A 16,991-nucleotide genomic window follows, 5' to 3' on the forward strand; every position below is an offset into this window, starting at 1 on the left:
GAACATGAGTCTCTATTTCTGAAACTTTTACATGCATATTTCCTCTCTCAAGTGGTAAATTCCTTCGAAGAACAGCAAGAGCAGTGGTCTCTAAGTAAAGCTTCATCCATATTTACAGCCTCTCCTTATCATTTGCATCACTGCCTGAGCTCTGCTTCCTGTCAGATCACCGGGGGCATCAGATTCTCATAGAGGCACGAACCCTATTGTGAACTGTGCATGCGAGGGATCTAGGTTGTGTGCTCCTTATGAGAATCTGATGCCTCAGGATCTGTCACTGTCTCCCATCACCCCCAGATGGGACTGTCTAATTGCAGGAAAACAAGCTCAGGGCTCCCACAGATTCTGCATTATGGTGAGTTGTATAATTATTTCATTATATATTATAATCTAATAATAATAGAAATAAGGTGGACAATAAATGTAATGTGCTTGAATCGTCCTGAAACCATCCACACCACCACTGTCTGTGGATAAATTGCTTTCCACAAAACTGTCATGGTGCCAAAAAGGTTGAGAACCACTGAGCTAGAGTCTTCTAATGTTGTATACCTGTAATTAGACCTGAACTATTTAGAAATCATCTTCCTAGCAACTTCCATCAAATTATAGGCAAAAATTAGGACATAAAAGCCTTAAAAAGACCAAAATTATGCCAAATATTCCAAAGTTCATATCTTTAGTCTTAGAAATATCCCTTAGGCCTTGCTTATTGGCTGCTTACTGTAAATTTATACACAGCTTTAACAAACTCGCTGAGTTTTTTCCTATACCAAACAGAAGACAGCAGATTAAAAATGGGGAGAGAGTAGACTAATGGCAAGCAAATTAAAGAGACATTGAATGTCAACTGTTGTCAGCCACTGTGCTGGAAGATAGTTAATGATAAAACTTCAGTTTTTGGAAAGGACTTTAAGCCAGGTGGCTCACACCTGTAATCTCAGCACTTTGGGAGGCCTAGGCAGGCAGATCACTTGAGCCCAGGAGTTCAAAACCAGCCTGAGCAATACAACAAAACCCCATCTCTACTAAAAATACAAAAAATTAGCCCGGTGTGGTAGCATGCACCTATAGACCCAGTTACTTGGGAGGCTGAAGTGGAAGAATCACCTGAGCCCAGGACGTCAAGGCTGCAGTTAGCCATGATCGTACCCCACTGCACTCTAGCCTGGGCAACAAAGTGAGACCTTGTCTCAAAAAAAAAAAAAAAAAGCATCAGCATATAATGTGATAAGAATCAATGTTAGAAATATGAATGGGATACAGAGATTGCTCAGAGAGACGGGTGATTATAGGGCATCTGCAAGGATTTCCCAAAGGTGGTGATGGCTACACTGGGGTTTGAAAGACATGGAAGCAGCTTTCCAGAGGGAGAAAGGGGAAAGTGGGGGGCTTTTTAGGCAAAGAGACCAGCCTGTAAGGAGAGCCTGGTGTGATTACAGAATGGTGAGAATTCCCATTTACTTGAGCGTAACCTCTGATGAGGGAGATGAAGTTGGAGAAGGTGGCTAATGTGGACCTGTGTGCCTTGCACAGCACCTGACATGGCAGAGCCAGTCAATAAATATCTGCTGATTAATTGTTAGACATTGGTCAGCTTTTGGGATGCTGACAACACAGTGTTTTGTCAGCCAAGAATCAGATCCTGGATGGTGGGGGTTTCATCAAAGCCATTCTATCATACGGGGTCCCACCAATCCTCTCCAGGCAACAGCCCTGTATCTCACTATACTACTGCAACCACGAAAAAAGGGAATAATACAAGAAAAGATAGGATATACTAGATGATTGATGCCAGAGGAATGGGCTAGTAATGTGGTGGGAACTCAAAGGATAGAAAAAGTGAACACTCTGTAATAGAGTGGTCAAGGAAGTTATCCCAAAGGGGCAAGACTCGAGCTTGGCTTTGAACAATAAGGGGAAAACTCAGGGATGGAATTACATGTGCTGGGTGTAGTGTGAGCAAAGGGCCTGATACATTCTTGTTTCCCATATAGCTGTCAAGGTCATCCTTTAGTAATGTATTAAGTTCTTTCTTTTCCAACTCAAAATTTGTCTGCATATTCCCTCAAATATCCAGATCTGACGCTGTAGGCTTGGGCTAATATAGTGGGGTGGAAGAGGCTGGGGTTAAAGTTCCAAGGGCTGAATCAGAATAAATGTTGTATTTATCCAAGGAAGAGCAAGTCCAAACCATGGAGGCCTCAACCAAGGTGAGACAGAAAGTTAGAGAGCCTTAGGGAAGCTCTGAGCAGGGACCCCAATTAGCGGGGACAGTAGCTAGGGCATGAGGTTTGTCCAAGAGAGCTCTGTGAGATCAGGATCAGAGTTGCTGCAAGAGACGAGAGACCCTATGATTGGGTGGCAGCAGCACGTCGTAGAGATGAGCCTGCTTCCTCAGTCTCTTCCTCTTGTCAGAACCCTTTGCCTCACCCTATAAATGCACACACACATGCATTCACCATGTTACAGAAACCTTTCTCAGTCTAGCCATTCTCTCAAATCATGCATTGGTCTTCCCTTCATCTTCGGATTCTTTAAAGAGTAATCAGAGTTCCCACTTCTACCATGATGGAGTGAGGAGGTCAACAAATCTTTCCAAAATGTAACTATATAGTTGGACAAACCATTTAGCACTCTGTAATTTTACCAAAGGCACAGCACAAATGGGAATGTGTTTATGAATGAAAGCTGGCCAGGCACAGTGGCTCACACCTGTAGTCCCAGCACTTTCGGAGGCCAAAGCAGGAGGATCACTTGAGCTAAAAAATTCAAGAACAGCCCAGGCAACATGGCAAGACCCCCTGTCTCTACAAAAAATCAAAAAAGGCATGGTGGCACACACCTGTGGTCCCAGCCACATGGAGGCTAAGGCGGGAGAATCACTTGAGCCCAGGAGGTTGAGGCTGCAGTGAGCTGTGATCACACCACTGCACTCCAGCCTGGGCAACAGAGTGAGACAGACCCTGTCTCAAAAAAAAAAAAAAAAAGAAAGTGAGCCTTGGATAAGTGAAGCCTCTGTCTGTGGCATCTTTGCCCAGACTGCTACCCTCATTTCCTCCTGCTGTTGGTAACACACACGGCGACCCCCAACAGTGCAGCCTGTGGAAATAAGCTCCCTGGCCATCTCGCTGCAGGGGCTGGAGGCAAGATCAACAAAGGTTTTGATTTTCAGCATGGTGAGATAAGGTGGTGATATCAGTGACCAGGAGGAAGAAAGGCCATTGACTCCTAGCCTGAGACTCTGGGCCTTTGGAGACAAGCAAATGACCTGCCGACTAATCAGAAATGTAAGAGGGAGCTCCAGGAGGTGAGAGAGCCAGAGGGAGCTTGGTAAACTCTCCACACTCCCCAAATGGATTGGAGGCTCATAGCTGGCAGAGATCAGAGCAAGCCCAAGCCATGTCCATATGCCCAGGGCACACAGCCTGTCTGTGACTGTGCCAGTGATGGGACGTAAAAGCCAGGACACACTTGCAGATGGCCCAGGATGTGCCTCCTCCCCAATACACATAGATCCAGCAGCAGATGGTGGAAACCATATTGGCTTTAACTAATGTTTGACTGACAAACTACGCAGACAAGAAGCAACCTCTAGGAAGTCAGTCTGAAAAATTAAAGTGAACAAACGCCAACAATAAAACTGAGCAATGACCTGAGTGCGTGCACACTGTGGAGACAGGCTTTCTGCGTGGAGTACAGCCAGGAGACAGCATGGAATGCATGCAGCAGCTATTGGAAGACATTGAAAACTAAATAGTGGCAGGCAGCTTTCCCAAAAAGACCAGAACTTGAAGTACCACCAAACAGGTGGTGAGATAACCATGCTTCCCCTATGGTATCCCCTGACTAACCTGGCAGTGGGCACCAGGGGTGCAGATAGGAAGAGCTCCAGAAGATGCCCTTTATTTCTGGCTCAAGGAACAGGAAAAAGTTCACCTAACATTCCAAGGGAATCCAGAAGTTCATTATTCCCCATTTTTCTGTTCCCCATTCTCTCAGTTCCATGGTGGCACTGGCACCAGCCCTAAGAGGAGCCCCAGGAGCCAGGACGCAGAATTTACAGAGCTATGGTCCCAAGAGGGCTAAACTAATCCATGTTGCTTCTCTTCCAATTCAGTTCTCCCACTACTTGGCCTCAGATGAAATGCATGGTAAAGCCAGAAAACTAAAGCCTTAGTTTTCTGCTTGGAAGACTAAAAAGAGAAGCCTCAGCCAATGAAAGCAACAGGGTAATTGCTGGTAATTGAGAGTTGATCAGTGAAGCAACCCCATTAAGTTGTTTATGAACCCCAGGGGTCATTCCTGAGCTGCTTCTACATAGATCTGGTCCTGTTCAACACACCAAAGGCTGAGATCTGAACTGAGAGACTGTCGCCCACAGACACAACTGGCCACTGGGTGGTGCACAAGTGGGACAGAACTAAATAGCCGTGTGAAGACTTTGGACACCGAACTGACTTTGAAACCACAGACTGCGGAATGGAGGGGTGGGAACTTGTGGCTTGAACCTAATCAGATAGATTGCCTGGCCAAAATGAAAATATCTACTATCTCCATAGGATTTAATTTCATTCAGTCATTTTTTAAGTAAATTTACTATGTTTCACAGCCATCCCAAAAATCTAATTCCAAAATATCTCTTACCACCCTAACAAGAGACTCCATTCATGTTAGCAGTCACATGCATTCTCAGATCTCCCCTCCGCTCATCCCTTGGCAATCAATAGTCTATTTTCTGTGTCTATGAGTTTGCCTACTCTGGATATTTTATATATATAAATTGATATGTGGGGTTTTATGATTGACTCATTTAGAATGTTTTCAAGGCTGATTCACGTTATATATGTATTGGTACTTCATTCCTTTTTATGCAAAATAATATTCTATTATATAGCTATTCCACATTTTTCTATGAGACAGAGATCTCACTGTGTCACCCAGGCTGGAGTATAGTGGCCCTTCACAGTCCTGATCACAGCTCCTGCATAGACAAGGAACTTCACTGCAGCTTCAAACTCCTGGGCTCAAGCAACCCTCCTGCCTCAACCTTCTCAGTAACTGGGACTACAAGCACATGTGTCTGTGCCAGCAATACCACATTTTAAAAATCCATCTTCAATAGATGGAAATTTGGATTGTTTCCACCTTTCACTAATAAAAATACTACTACTATAAACATTCATGTGTAAGTTTTCTTTGTTTTTTTCTTTTTCTTTTTTATAGAGATGGGGTTCTCGCTGTGTTGCCCAGGCTGGTCTCAAAAGTCCTGGACTCAAGTGATCCTCCTGTTGCAGCCTCCTAAAGTGCTGGGATTATAGCCATGAGCCACCATGCCTGGCCTGTATACAAGTTTTTGTGTAGACATATGTTTTCATCCAATTAATGAACATAGGATGTTTTTCCATTTATTTAGCTCTTCTTTATTTCAACACTGTTGTGTAGTTTGCAGTCTACAAGTCTTGCACTTTTGGATTAAATTTATTCATACTTATTTTATTCTTTTTGATGATATTATAAATGGAATTGTTTACTTAATTTCATTTTGAATTGTTCATTGCTAGTGTATAAGTAGACAACTCATTTTTTTTAAACTGACCTTGTACAACCTCTTTGAACATTTATTATCTCTGATAGTTTAGGTGTTTTTTTTTTTTGAGGTTTCATTAGGGTTTTCTATATATAAGATCATGTCATCTAGAATAGAGATAGTTTTATTTCTTCTGTTCCTGTTTTGATGCCTTTTATTTGCTTTTCTTGCCTAATTGCCCGGCTGGAACATCCAGTACAATGTTGAATAAAAGTGGAGAAAGAAGACGTCCTTGTAAGTCAGTTTTTATACCCCTTCTTTCATCCCTGATTTTAATAATTAGAGTCTTTCTTTTTTCTTGGTCAATCTCAAAAAAAAAAGTTTATCAATTTAAAAAATCTTTTCAAAACACCAACTTGTGCCTTGTTGATTTTCTTTACTTTTTAAAAATAATTTTTAAAAAATTTAATAGTGATATAAAAAATTTACCAGTGTAACCATTTTTAAGTATGCCATGCAGTGGCGTTGTGGTGTTGTGCAGTATATCTCCCGAACATTTTCATCTTTTATTTCTTTTTATTTATTTCTGTTTTATTTATTATTTTGAGACATGATCTCTCTATCACCCAGGCTGGAATGCAGTGGCACGATTATAGGTCACTGCAACTTCGAACTCTTGGGCTCAAGCAAGCCTATAATACTAGCACTTTGAGAGGCCGAGGCAGGCAGATTGCCTGAGCTCAGGAGTTCGTGATCAGCCTGGGCAACACAGTGAAAACCCGTCTCTACTAACATACAAAAAGTTAGCCGGGCCTGGAAGCGGGTGCCTGTAGTCCCAGCTAATGGGGAGGCGGAGGCAGGAGAATTGTTTGAACCTGGGAGGCAGAGGTTGCGGTGAACAGAGATCTGGCCACTGCACTTCAGCCTTATTTGAGGTCAGGATTTTGAGACCAGCCTGGCCAACACGGTAAAACCCCATCTCTACTAAAAATACCAAAAAATTTAGCTGAGTGTGGTGGCACATGCCTGTAATCCCAGCTACTAGGGAGGCTGAGGCAGGAGAATTGCTTGAACCTGCGAGATGGAGTGTTACCAGACCAAACTAAGGATTGGGCTGCTATTCCTCATGGCCCAAAATAACGAGATGCAGATGAACTGGTGAGGAAGAGAGTTTTTATTTCTGCAACTGGTTACAGGGAGAAGGCCTGGAAATTATTCCCAGACCAACTCAAAATTACAAAGTTTTCCAGATCTTATATACCTTCTATGTCTACGTGTAAGTGTGCATTCATCTAAAGATGTAAGTGATTAACTTCTTTTAATCTATAACTAAGATCTGAGTCCCGAAGACCTTCCTCTGGAGCCTCAGTAAATTTACTTAGTCTAACGGGTCTAGGTGCCAGGGTGATTACCCTTCTCTTGCCTCCCATTAAATCACAGAGGTTTGGGGAGTTCTTTCAGACCCCCAGTAAACTTGGCTGTGGAGGCCTGGGGAGTTGCTTCAGACCCACAATAAAACTGGTTTAATCCTAAATGGGTCCTGTTAAGAATTCCTTTGATATAGCCTGGGCATGGTGGCTCACGCCTATAATCCCAGCACTTTGGGAGGCTGAGGCAGGTGGATCATGACATCAGGAGATTGAGACAATCCTGGCCAACATGGTGAAACCCTGTCTCTACTAAAAATACAAAAATTAGCTGGGCATGGTGGTGCACACCTGTAATTCCAGCTACTCAGGAGGCTGCGGCAGAATTGCTTGAACCCTGGAGCAAAGGTTGCAGTGAGCCAAGATTGTGCCTTGGAAAGACCTGGGCAAAAGTCTTGATGGGCTTTTGTTACATCCCAGCCTTTGTATAAGGGCACTGGCTTTTAATATTTAACCACTCAGTCATTACTGAAACAGTTGTTATGGAGGTCTGCATTAGTGAGACCTGGCCTGCTACAGGAGGTTGCAGTGAGCTGAGATCGTGCCACAGTACTCTAGCCTGGGTGACAGAGTGAGACTCTGTCTCAAAAAAGAAAAATGATACCAAAAGATTTGCTTGACACAGGGTGGCCACAAACTTTCAATTTGTAAAAAACATAGTATCTGTGAAGTACAATAAAGTGTAGTGCAATAAAATAAGATATACTGGCACAGCAAAACATCATGTTGTACCTAGTAAATATATAGAACTTTAATTTGTGAATTATACCTCAATTAAGCTGGACAAATGAACTGTATTTGCAACATGGTAGGAATATGATATTGGACACTAATGCAAATGAAATTATCAGTGCCTTGGTGAAAATGTTATACTACTTAACAAACAAAAAAAGTAGTGTAAAATGAAGGAAAATGTGAAAATCCCTAAAAATGCTTTTCCAAAAGAGTAGTCTTTCGAAGTCCTAAAAAAGGTTCTCTCTTTGGATGCTGGGTGTGGTGGTTCACGCCTGTATCCCAGCACTTTGGGAGGCCAAGGCAGACAGATCACTTGAGGCCAGGAGTTCAAGACCAGCTTGTCCAACATGGTGAAACCCCGTCTCTACTAAAAATACAAAAATTAGCCGGGTGTGGTGGCACGTGCCTATAATCCCAGCTACTCAGGAGGCTGAGGGACAAGAATTGCTTGAACCTGGGAGGCAGAGGTTGCAGTGAGAGGAGATTGCGCCGCTGCAGTCCAGCCTGGGCCACAAAAAAAACTCCACCTCAAAAAAAAAAAAGAAGATTTTTCTCTTTGGGCACTCTGTTTCAATATATTCAACGTAAATGGATTAATGACACCATTTTTACTAGGTGAGTGTGTTTGGGCAAGTTGCTTCAGTGCTCATTCTCTTGTTTTCATTTTTTTTTTTTTTTGAGGCAGGGTCTTTGTCATCTAAGCAGGAGAGCAGTGGACTGATCATAGCTCACTGTAGTCCTCAACACCTGGCCTCAAGAGATCCTCCTGTTTCAGTCTCCCAAATAGCTGGGATTACTGGCATGCAGCACCATGCCTGTCTAATTAAAAAAAAATTTTTTTTTTGTAAGAACAGGGTGTTGCTACGTTGCCCAGTTGGTCTTGAACTACTGGGCTCAAGCAATCCTCCCACCTCGGCCTTCCAAAGTGTTGAGATTATAGGCATGAGCCCTGGTGGCTGGCTGTCTTTTGGTTTTCTAATCTGTAAAACTGAGGATAATAACAGTACCCTTACAAAGTTGTGGGAGAATGAAGTTAGTTAATACAAGTGAAGTGCTTAAAAAAAAAAAAAAAAAGAGCTTTGGAAAACAGCAAGTACTTGTTAGCTATGGCTGTTGTTATCAACACATTTTTCAAGGCAAACTTGTGGTTACACCTATCACCTGAGGTTTATGACTTCTAAGTCCATCGGCTCTTCTCTTTTTAAAAAATAATTAATTAAATATTATTTTTTTTTGAGACAGAGTCTGCTCTGTTGCCCACGCTGGAGTGCACTGGCCTGATCTCAGCTCACTGCAACCTCTAACTCCCAGGTGCAAGCAATTCTGGTGCTTCAGCCACCCAAGAAGCTGGGATTACAGGTGTGTGCCACGATGCCCAGCTAATTTTTGCATTTTTAGTAGAGATGGGGTTTCACCATGTTGGCCAGGCTGGTCTTGAACTCCTGGCTTCAAGTAATCTGCCCAACTGGGCCTCCCAAAGTGCTAGGATTACAGGCATGAGCCACTGCACCTGGCCCTCTTTTTGTTTTAGAGACAAGAATCTCATTCTTTTCTAGAGGTGGGAATGCAAAGGCATGAACATAACTCATTGCAGTGTGCAACTCCTGGGCTAAAGGGATTTTTTCCTCTGCCTTTGGAGTAGTTGGGCCTCAGAACTGTGCTATGACTTCTGGCTTCCATCAGGATCTTTATCCTACCATTTCATCTTCTTACTAGGCTATCTCCACATGGATATATAAATGGCACCTCAAGTGAAATAAATCAACTACCTAAAATAGGATTTGCCACTCCAAACTTGTTTTTCTTTACATGTCATTTCTGTTAATGTGGGTCACACACACGGGTAAACAGAATTATCTTTTTATTTTCTTTTATTCACATCCAATATGGTTGAAATAAAACAAAACAAAACGCTGTTTTTTCTTTTTTAGAAAGGCAATATTTGTTCATTATATAAAATTTAGAAAATATGGAAAGAAAGGATAAAAAATTATCCACAACCCAAACTGCCCAAATTTCCAGTTAAAAATGTCAATGTATTTTATATTTGCCCACGTAATTAAGGCCGTACCGTTTACACAAATGCTTTTAAAATCTAAAAGGTTCTCACTATTAAAAACGTTTTAAGTCTTCGTCTCAAAAAAAAAAAAGAGAGTCTTGCTCTGTTACCAGGTTGTAGTGCAGTGGCGTGATCTCAGCTCACTGCAATCTCTGCCACCCGAGTTCAAGTCCTACTTCAGCTTCCTGAGTAGCTGGGACTACAGGCGCATGCCACTATGCCCAGCTAATTTTTGTATATTTAGTAGAGACAGGGTTTCACCATGTTGGCCAGGATGGTCTCGATCTTGACCTCGGGATCCACCCTCCTCGGCCTCCCAAAGTGCTGGGATTACAGGCATGAGCCACTGTTCCAGGCCAAGTCTTGTTTTAAAAGATTTTAACATCCAAATTCCCGAAATAAGACATTTTTGAAGATTTGTTAAATACTGATGGCTCAACATCTTCACATTATTACTGTTAAATTTTGGTATCTCCGGTTATTCTGCTAGTGAAATATATATAGATTTGGTGGGCTATTCTTTTTTTTTTTTGAGACAAGGGTCAAGCTCTGGTGCCCAGGATGGAATGCAGTGGCGCTATCATAGCTAATTGTAAACTGGAACTCTTGGCCTCGAGCCTCCCAAAGTGCTGGGGCTACAGGCTTGAGCCACTGTGTCGGGCAAATGGCTATTACTATATACACAGTTGATCCTTGAATAACATGGTTTGAACTGCCTGGGTCCACTTATAAGCCGACTTAAAATACAGTATTCGAGGGGCCCGCGTTTAGAGAAGACCGACTTTTCCTCTAAGAGTTCTGCAGGACCGAGTGCGGGATTTGAGAATGCACGGATTTTTGTTTTGTTTTTAGATGAAGTCTTACTCTCGCCCAGGCTGGAGTGCAGTGGCGCGATCTCAGCTCACTGCAACTTCTGCCTCCCAGATTCAGGCGATTCTCCTGCCTCAGCCTCCCGTGTAGCTGGGATTACAAGTGCCCGCCACTACACCCAGGTAATTTTTTGTATTTTTTATTTTTTGAGACAGAGTTTCGTTCTTATTGCCCAGGCCGGAGTGCAATGGCGTGATCTCGGCTCACCGCAACCTCTGCCTTTCGGGTTCAAGCGTCTCCTGCCTCAGCCTCCCGAGTAACTGGGGGTTGCAGGCGCCCGCCACCACGCCTGGCTAATTATTTTTTATTTTTTATTTTTAGTAGAGACGGTGTTTCGCCATATTGGCTAGGTTGGTCGCGAACTCCTGACCTCAGGTGATCCGCCCTCCTAGGCCTCCCAAAGTGCTGGGCTTACAGTCTTGAGCCACAGCACCCGGAGGAATGCGTGGATTTTGGTATAAGCAGGTGGTTCCGGAACCAATCCTCCGCTGACAGATGAGTTTAAAAAACTGTAATTGTTCAAAACAGTATTTGTGGCCTACTTTTTCATATATGCACTTTTAAATTTATCATTTCTTTAAAAAGATATTAATTTAAAAATGTATGCTTCGTATTCACACACGTCTAACGCAACGTATTTAACCAGTCATCTCCAGAAACGTTGTTCCACTTTACAAGCTCACAAAATTGGCCTGAGTGCTTTTTTCTTCCAATGCATAGAGCATTTATAATTTAGAACAAGCAACCAAAAGGCTTAAGAGCTCAGCACACAAACTTATCTGTTGGAAACCTACTACGCTTCGCCAGGTGGACGCTGGCTGCCCGGCTGGCCAAGACCCGGCTCCGAGACCAGGAAGTTGCCAGGAGCCCCGCTGTGTGCGGCGCGAGCGCCGACGTCGCCAACGTGGCGCACAGTGCTGACGCATACGCAAGTGCGTCAGAATGGTCCTCCGTGGCGACGGCGCTGCGTCACTGGCTTGAAGGCGTTTAGGTCTTGGAAGTGTCGACTGCTGCGGGGCTGAGCGCTTGTCTCCCGCGCCTCGGGAGCCAGGTTGGCGGCGCAATGAGGCGCAGCAAGGCCGACGTGGAGCGGTACATCGCCTCGGTCCAGGGCTCCGCCCCTTCGCCTCGAGAGGTGAGTGGGTCTCGAAGAGAACTACTGTCTCGACGTGGCCCGGCTGCGGCCTCCCACGGCTCGGGCGTCATGGCTCCCGACGGGCGCTGCTCCCTAGCGCGCTGTCTTGAGGCGCTGGCCGGCTAGCGCGGCCCTGTGGGCGGCGTGGCGCTGGCGAGTGCAGAGGCGTCCTGGCGGGGCCGCAGCGGGCCGGCGCTTCCTCTTTTTCCCGGCCTGTTCCGGACGGTCCTCGCTCGTGGGCCCACCCTGGCGGGCTTTCTGGTCGGTCGCACGCCGCGTAGGACCCAGGCGGCCTAGTTCCCTGGTGCTTGGACACCAAAGTCTCGGGTGCTGTGTCCGGTGGGGTTTTTTCCATCTCCTGGACATTTACTTTACATGCTGCGGCGGAGGTCGTACCTCCTTGGCCTGGTGGAACACAGTGAGGACTGACGCAGCTCCGGGGTGAGCTTTGGCGACTGTGGCGGTTGACATCGTAGGCATCTCAGCGCGGACATTTGCCACGGCTCCACGGCGCAAATGATACAGGAAGTCCCCTTGCTTTAAGGCTGAGGTGTTTGTCGCTGTCCCTTTATAAGGGTCTAGCTCCACTCTTCATACTCACCCCTGCCCCCAGAACACTTCGGTAGCTTTTGTTTTTTATTAAAAAAAAAAAAATTCTAAATTTCTCGCAAATCGTTAGTATGCCTTAGAATTTTTAACATTTTCCACAGATGTTCTTAGGATATTTTTCCTTTTTAAAGGTAAATAATATGATATCTTTTGGATTCAGTAAGACTTTAGTATTTGGATGTAAAGAGTGACGGAAGAAGCTATTAAAGGTGAATGTGCACAGAATCTTGAGTCAGTTTGCTTTGGCTTGATGAATAACCACAGCTCTGTCGTTTATAAGTTGGGTATTTGGGACAGGTTACACTTTTCATCCATAGATGGAGTTGTAACATTGATAGAATTTGATAGGATGATCCATTTTAAACATTTAGGGTTGTGCTGGACACATAGCACTAAAATGTTAGCTGCAAGTCACTATTTTTATTGTTGATGTTGAAAGGATATTGGTGAGGCGTGGTGGCTCACACCTGTAATCCCACCACTTTGGGAGGCCGAGGCAGGCAGATCACCTAAGGTCAGGAGTTCGAGACCAGCCTGGCTGATATGGTGAAACCCCGTCTCTACTAAAAATACAAAATTAGCCGAGCGTAGTGGTGCACGCTTGTAATCTCAGTTAGGAGGCTGAGGCAGGAGAATCTCTTGAACCCTGGAGGCGGTGATTGCAGTAGCTGAGATCTGGCCTTTGCACTCTGGCCTGGGCGCAAGAGCGAAACTCCGTCTCAAAAAGTAAATACATAAAAGGATATTTATTCAAAGTCTCTTCTGTGCAAGGGCCTATGAGAATAAAGATCTGTAAGGAAGTTTTTTAAAAAAAGAATGGCTGCCGGGCGGGCGTGGTGGCTCACGCCTGTAATCCCAGCACTTTGGGAGGCCTACGGGCGGATTGCCTGAGGTCAGGAGTTTGGGACCAGCCTGGCTAACATGATGAAACCCTGTCTCTACTAAAAATAAAATTAGTCAGGTGTGGTGGCGCACGCATGTAGTCCCAGCTACTCGGGAGGCTGAGGCAGGAGAATCGAGACGGAGGTCGCAGTGAGCCGATATCGTGCCACTGCACTCCAGCCTGGGAGACAGAGGGAGACTCCGTTAAACAAACAAACGGAAAGCCCTGGGTGACCATGATTATATTAGTAGCACAGTTGTGTCTTTTATCGTAACTAAGCATAGATTATCTTATTTTGCACTTCCAGCAACCCTGTGGATATTGAGACCTGTAGAGATTAAAGATACTTGAACCCTGTGGATATTGAGAACTGTGGAGATTAAAGATACTTGTTCAGGGTCAAATAGGTAGTGCAGCAGAATTTTGGCAATGGGTCTTGGGAACACTGAAGTAAGTTACAGTCTATTCCTCCAGAGAAGAGGAATAGATACCCACTTGAACATTGTAATTTCAAACTGCTAGCATAGTCATAAATGTGGACGTGGTGATAGAGGCTAAAACAGACCTTATTGAGGGTTCCTGTAACTCCTGAAATTAAAGACTTTAATTTTTATGTTTTTTTTTTTGAGATGGGGTCTCACTCTGTCATTTGCTGGTTGCAGTGGCGCCATCTCGGCTTACTGCAATGTCCGCCTCCCGAACTCAAGCCATTCTTCCACCTCAGTCTCCTGAGTAGTTGGTACCACAGGTGCTCCCACGACACCCGCTATTTATTTATTTTTTGCATTTTTGGTAGAGACTGGGTTTCACCATGTTGCCCAGGCTGTTCTTGAACTCCTGGGCTCACGTGATTCCCCCGCTTCCACCTCCCAAAGTGCTGGGATTACAGGTGTGGGCCACTGCACAGGGCATTATTATTATTATTATTATTTTGAGACAAGATCTCTTTTTGTCTCCCAGACTGGAGTGCTGTGGCGGGATCATGACTCACTGCAGGATTGACCTCCTGGGCTCAGTCCATTCTCCCACATTTGTCTCCAGGGTAGCTGAGACTACAGGCATGTCAGCTACAGGCATGTGCAACCATGCCCGGCTAACTTTTTTCTTTTTTTTTTTGAGATGGAGTCTCGCTCTGTTGCTCAGGCTGGAGTGCAGTGGTGTGATCTCCGCTTGCTGTAACCTCCACCTCCTGATTTCAAGCAGTTCTCCAGCCTCTGCTTCCCGAGTAGCTGGGATTACAGGTGCACACCACCATGCCCAACTGATTTTTGTTATTTTTAGTAGAGACAGGGTTTCACCGTGTTGGTCAGGCTGGTCTTGAACTCCTGATCTCAGGTGATTCATCCACTTCAGCCTCCCAAAGTGTTGGGATTATGAGCGTGAGCCACCGCGCCCAGCCCTATTTTTTGTTTCATTATAGGAAATTATAAAACATGGAATCATGCATTCAGTATACATCCATTTTTCAGTCTTTAAAAAAAAAAACAATTGGACGAAATGACATTTTAACATAAACTTTGTTAGGACAAATTTTTGCTACTTTTGAAAAAATGTTGGAAAATATTTCTATATGAAAAGTAAAATAACTTTCACTTTTTTTTTAGAAGTCAATGAAAGGATTCTATTTTGCAAAGCTGTATTATGAAGCTAAAGAATATGATCTTGCTAAAAAGTAAGTACAAGCTTTAAACATGTATTCGTTTTTTAAAATCAATGCCTTTCCTCCATTTTCTTCTTTGAAATAGGTAAAAAGATGTTCTTTAGTAGTTCTTCTTAAGTGTATTCTGGAATAAGGGATTTATCACTTGGTCTGATGCTAAGGACCAGCCTAGATTCCATTGAGATTGAACCTGTTATTAGTGTTTTCTGCATGCTGCTGTTTGTTTATACCAAGGGCAAGAAACTGTTTGGTTTAAAACATTTTTTCTAAAAATTGTCTTGTGTTAGAGTAAAAGAGGACCATGCCTATATCTTAATTTATTTTTAGTTAGGTATCTGATACCTTAATCAGATGGAAAATATCAGTGAATAAAAAATTAAACTGTAATTGCAAGGCAGGAGAATAGCTTGTATAAAAGATCTTTAATTGACGCAATATGTGACGCTCTAAGGCTCTATCCTAGGGATAAGAAGCTTGGTGATTCTGATTTCCTGACTTGGAGTGGATTAAAGCAGAAAATTTAGAGGGAGGCAGGCTTTTTTGTTTTGTTTGTTTGTTTTGAGGCAGTATCTGTCTCTCTTGCCAGGCTGGATTGCAGCTGCTGGCTCCATCTTATCTCACTGCAACCTCTGTCTTCTGGGCTCGAGATCCTCCCACCTCAGCCCCCCAAGTTGTTGGGGATACAGATGTGTACCACCATGCCTGGCTAATTGTTGTATTTTTTGGTAGAGACAGGGTTCACTATGTTGCCCAGGCTAGTCTTGAACTCCTCAGCTCTAGCCGTCTGCCTGCCTCAGCCACCTATAGTGTTGGGACTGTAGGTGTGAGTTATTGCTCTTAGCCGGGAGGCAGGCTTTTAAAGGCATCCAAAGGAAGATGGAAATGCTGATAAGAAAGGAAAATGGTGGAACATAAATTATGTAACTAGCAGCATTGTGACTGTTAATCCTTATACCTTGTTATTGTGAGACTTTGCTCCCTTAGTTTAGGTCTGGCCTAATTTCTCTGATGGTAATACTGTCAAGTATTAATAAGTAAATATCCTCTAGGATGTCCTACAGGCAATTTCCATTTCTCAAATCAAGTAACAACTAAAAATAAGGATATAAATATTTACTTATTTTTAGTTGTTACTTGATTTGAGAAATGGAAATTGCCTGTATTTGGTGCTGTAGTTAGTAATTTTTCTTCTGTTCAATTTTAGCTGGGTATAGTACTGTTAGAAATTACTTTTATGCTTAAAGGGTAAATACATTCTCTGTTGTCTGGAAAATTGTTGCTCTTTAGTATTTTGCATTATAATAACTTTAAAAATGTTTACTATAATCACTTTTCTAATTTATTTGCAAAACTCAGTGCTTCACTAAAATGTGATCAGGAAGAAAAAGCAATTTGTATATTCATTTCTTATGTGTGATTAACACTGGAGAAAAATGTAAATGAGACATTTAATGGTAAAATGAGTATGTTGTCAATGCTATGTATATGTTTTTAAGTATTACCTGTTTCTTTCTATGAATACTTTTGAGTTATCCACATAAATAGTGGTAGTATTGAGTAACAATATAAACTAGTTTAGTGGTTGCTTTGGTTTAGGATATATTCTTTAGTTAGCATTTAAAAGTACAGTTCTAAGTTTAATTTACTTTTGTATTACTTTTAAAAAACAGGTACATATGTACATATATTAATGTGCAAGAGAGAGATCCGAAAGCTCACAGATTTCTGGGTCTTCTTTATGAATTGGAAGAAAACACAGATAAAGCTGTTGAATGTTACAGGGTAAGTTACATGATTCTATAGCTTTTGCATAGCCAAACACATGATGGCCAGAGAAGTTTATATGAGTAAATCAGATATATTTTATGAATATCATAAAACAAGCATTGGTATCATAGAACCATTATGTGACATAGCTTGGAAGAGATTTAGAATTATTTAACACCTATAAATTTTAAATCTAACATGGTCAGAAATAGTGCTCTTTTGTGTTTTTTGCATTGATATGATAAAAGTGTAATTTTTATTTGATTCATTTCCAGAAAATCCCAAGACATTTTTATTTAAATACATTTGAAGTAAC

General features: G+C 43.0%; 1 protein-coding gene across 6 annotated transcripts in view; it reads left to right on the forward strand.

Annotated features, from left to right (window-relative positions):
- The first annotated feature begins 11,564 nt into the window (after window positions 1-11,564).
- The window catches only part of LOC105708948 (E3 SUMO-protein ligase RanBP2), a 54,606-nt gene continuing 49,179 nt past the window's right edge, over window positions 11,565-16,991 (forward strand). For 4 of the 6 annotated variants that reach the window (XM_012440698.2, XM_012440700.2, XM_012440701.2 and 1 more), the window contains exons 1-3: window positions 11,565-11,756; window positions 14,853-14,920; window positions 16,579-16,690. In XM_012440698.2, coding sequence (XP_012296121.2) covers window positions 11,685-11,756; window positions 14,853-14,920; window positions 16,579-16,690 — 252 coding nt within the window. In that variant the 5' untranslated portion in view covers window positions 11,565-11,684. The remainder of the gene's footprint in view (window positions 11,757-14,852; window positions 14,921-16,578; window positions 16,691-16,991) is intronic. The other 2 variants (XM_012440699.3, XM_064371644.1) reach the window with 2 other exon arrangements.

The sequence above is a fragment of the Aotus nancymaae genome, unplaced genomic scaffold, assembly GCF_030222135.1.
Source record: "Aotus nancymaae isolate 86718 unplaced genomic scaffold, 86718_ANA_hifiasm-v0.15.2.pri h1tg000155l, whole genome shotgun sequence".
Taxonomy (NCBI): Eukaryota; Metazoa; Chordata; class Mammalia; order Primates; family Aotidae; genus Aotus; species Aotus nancymaae.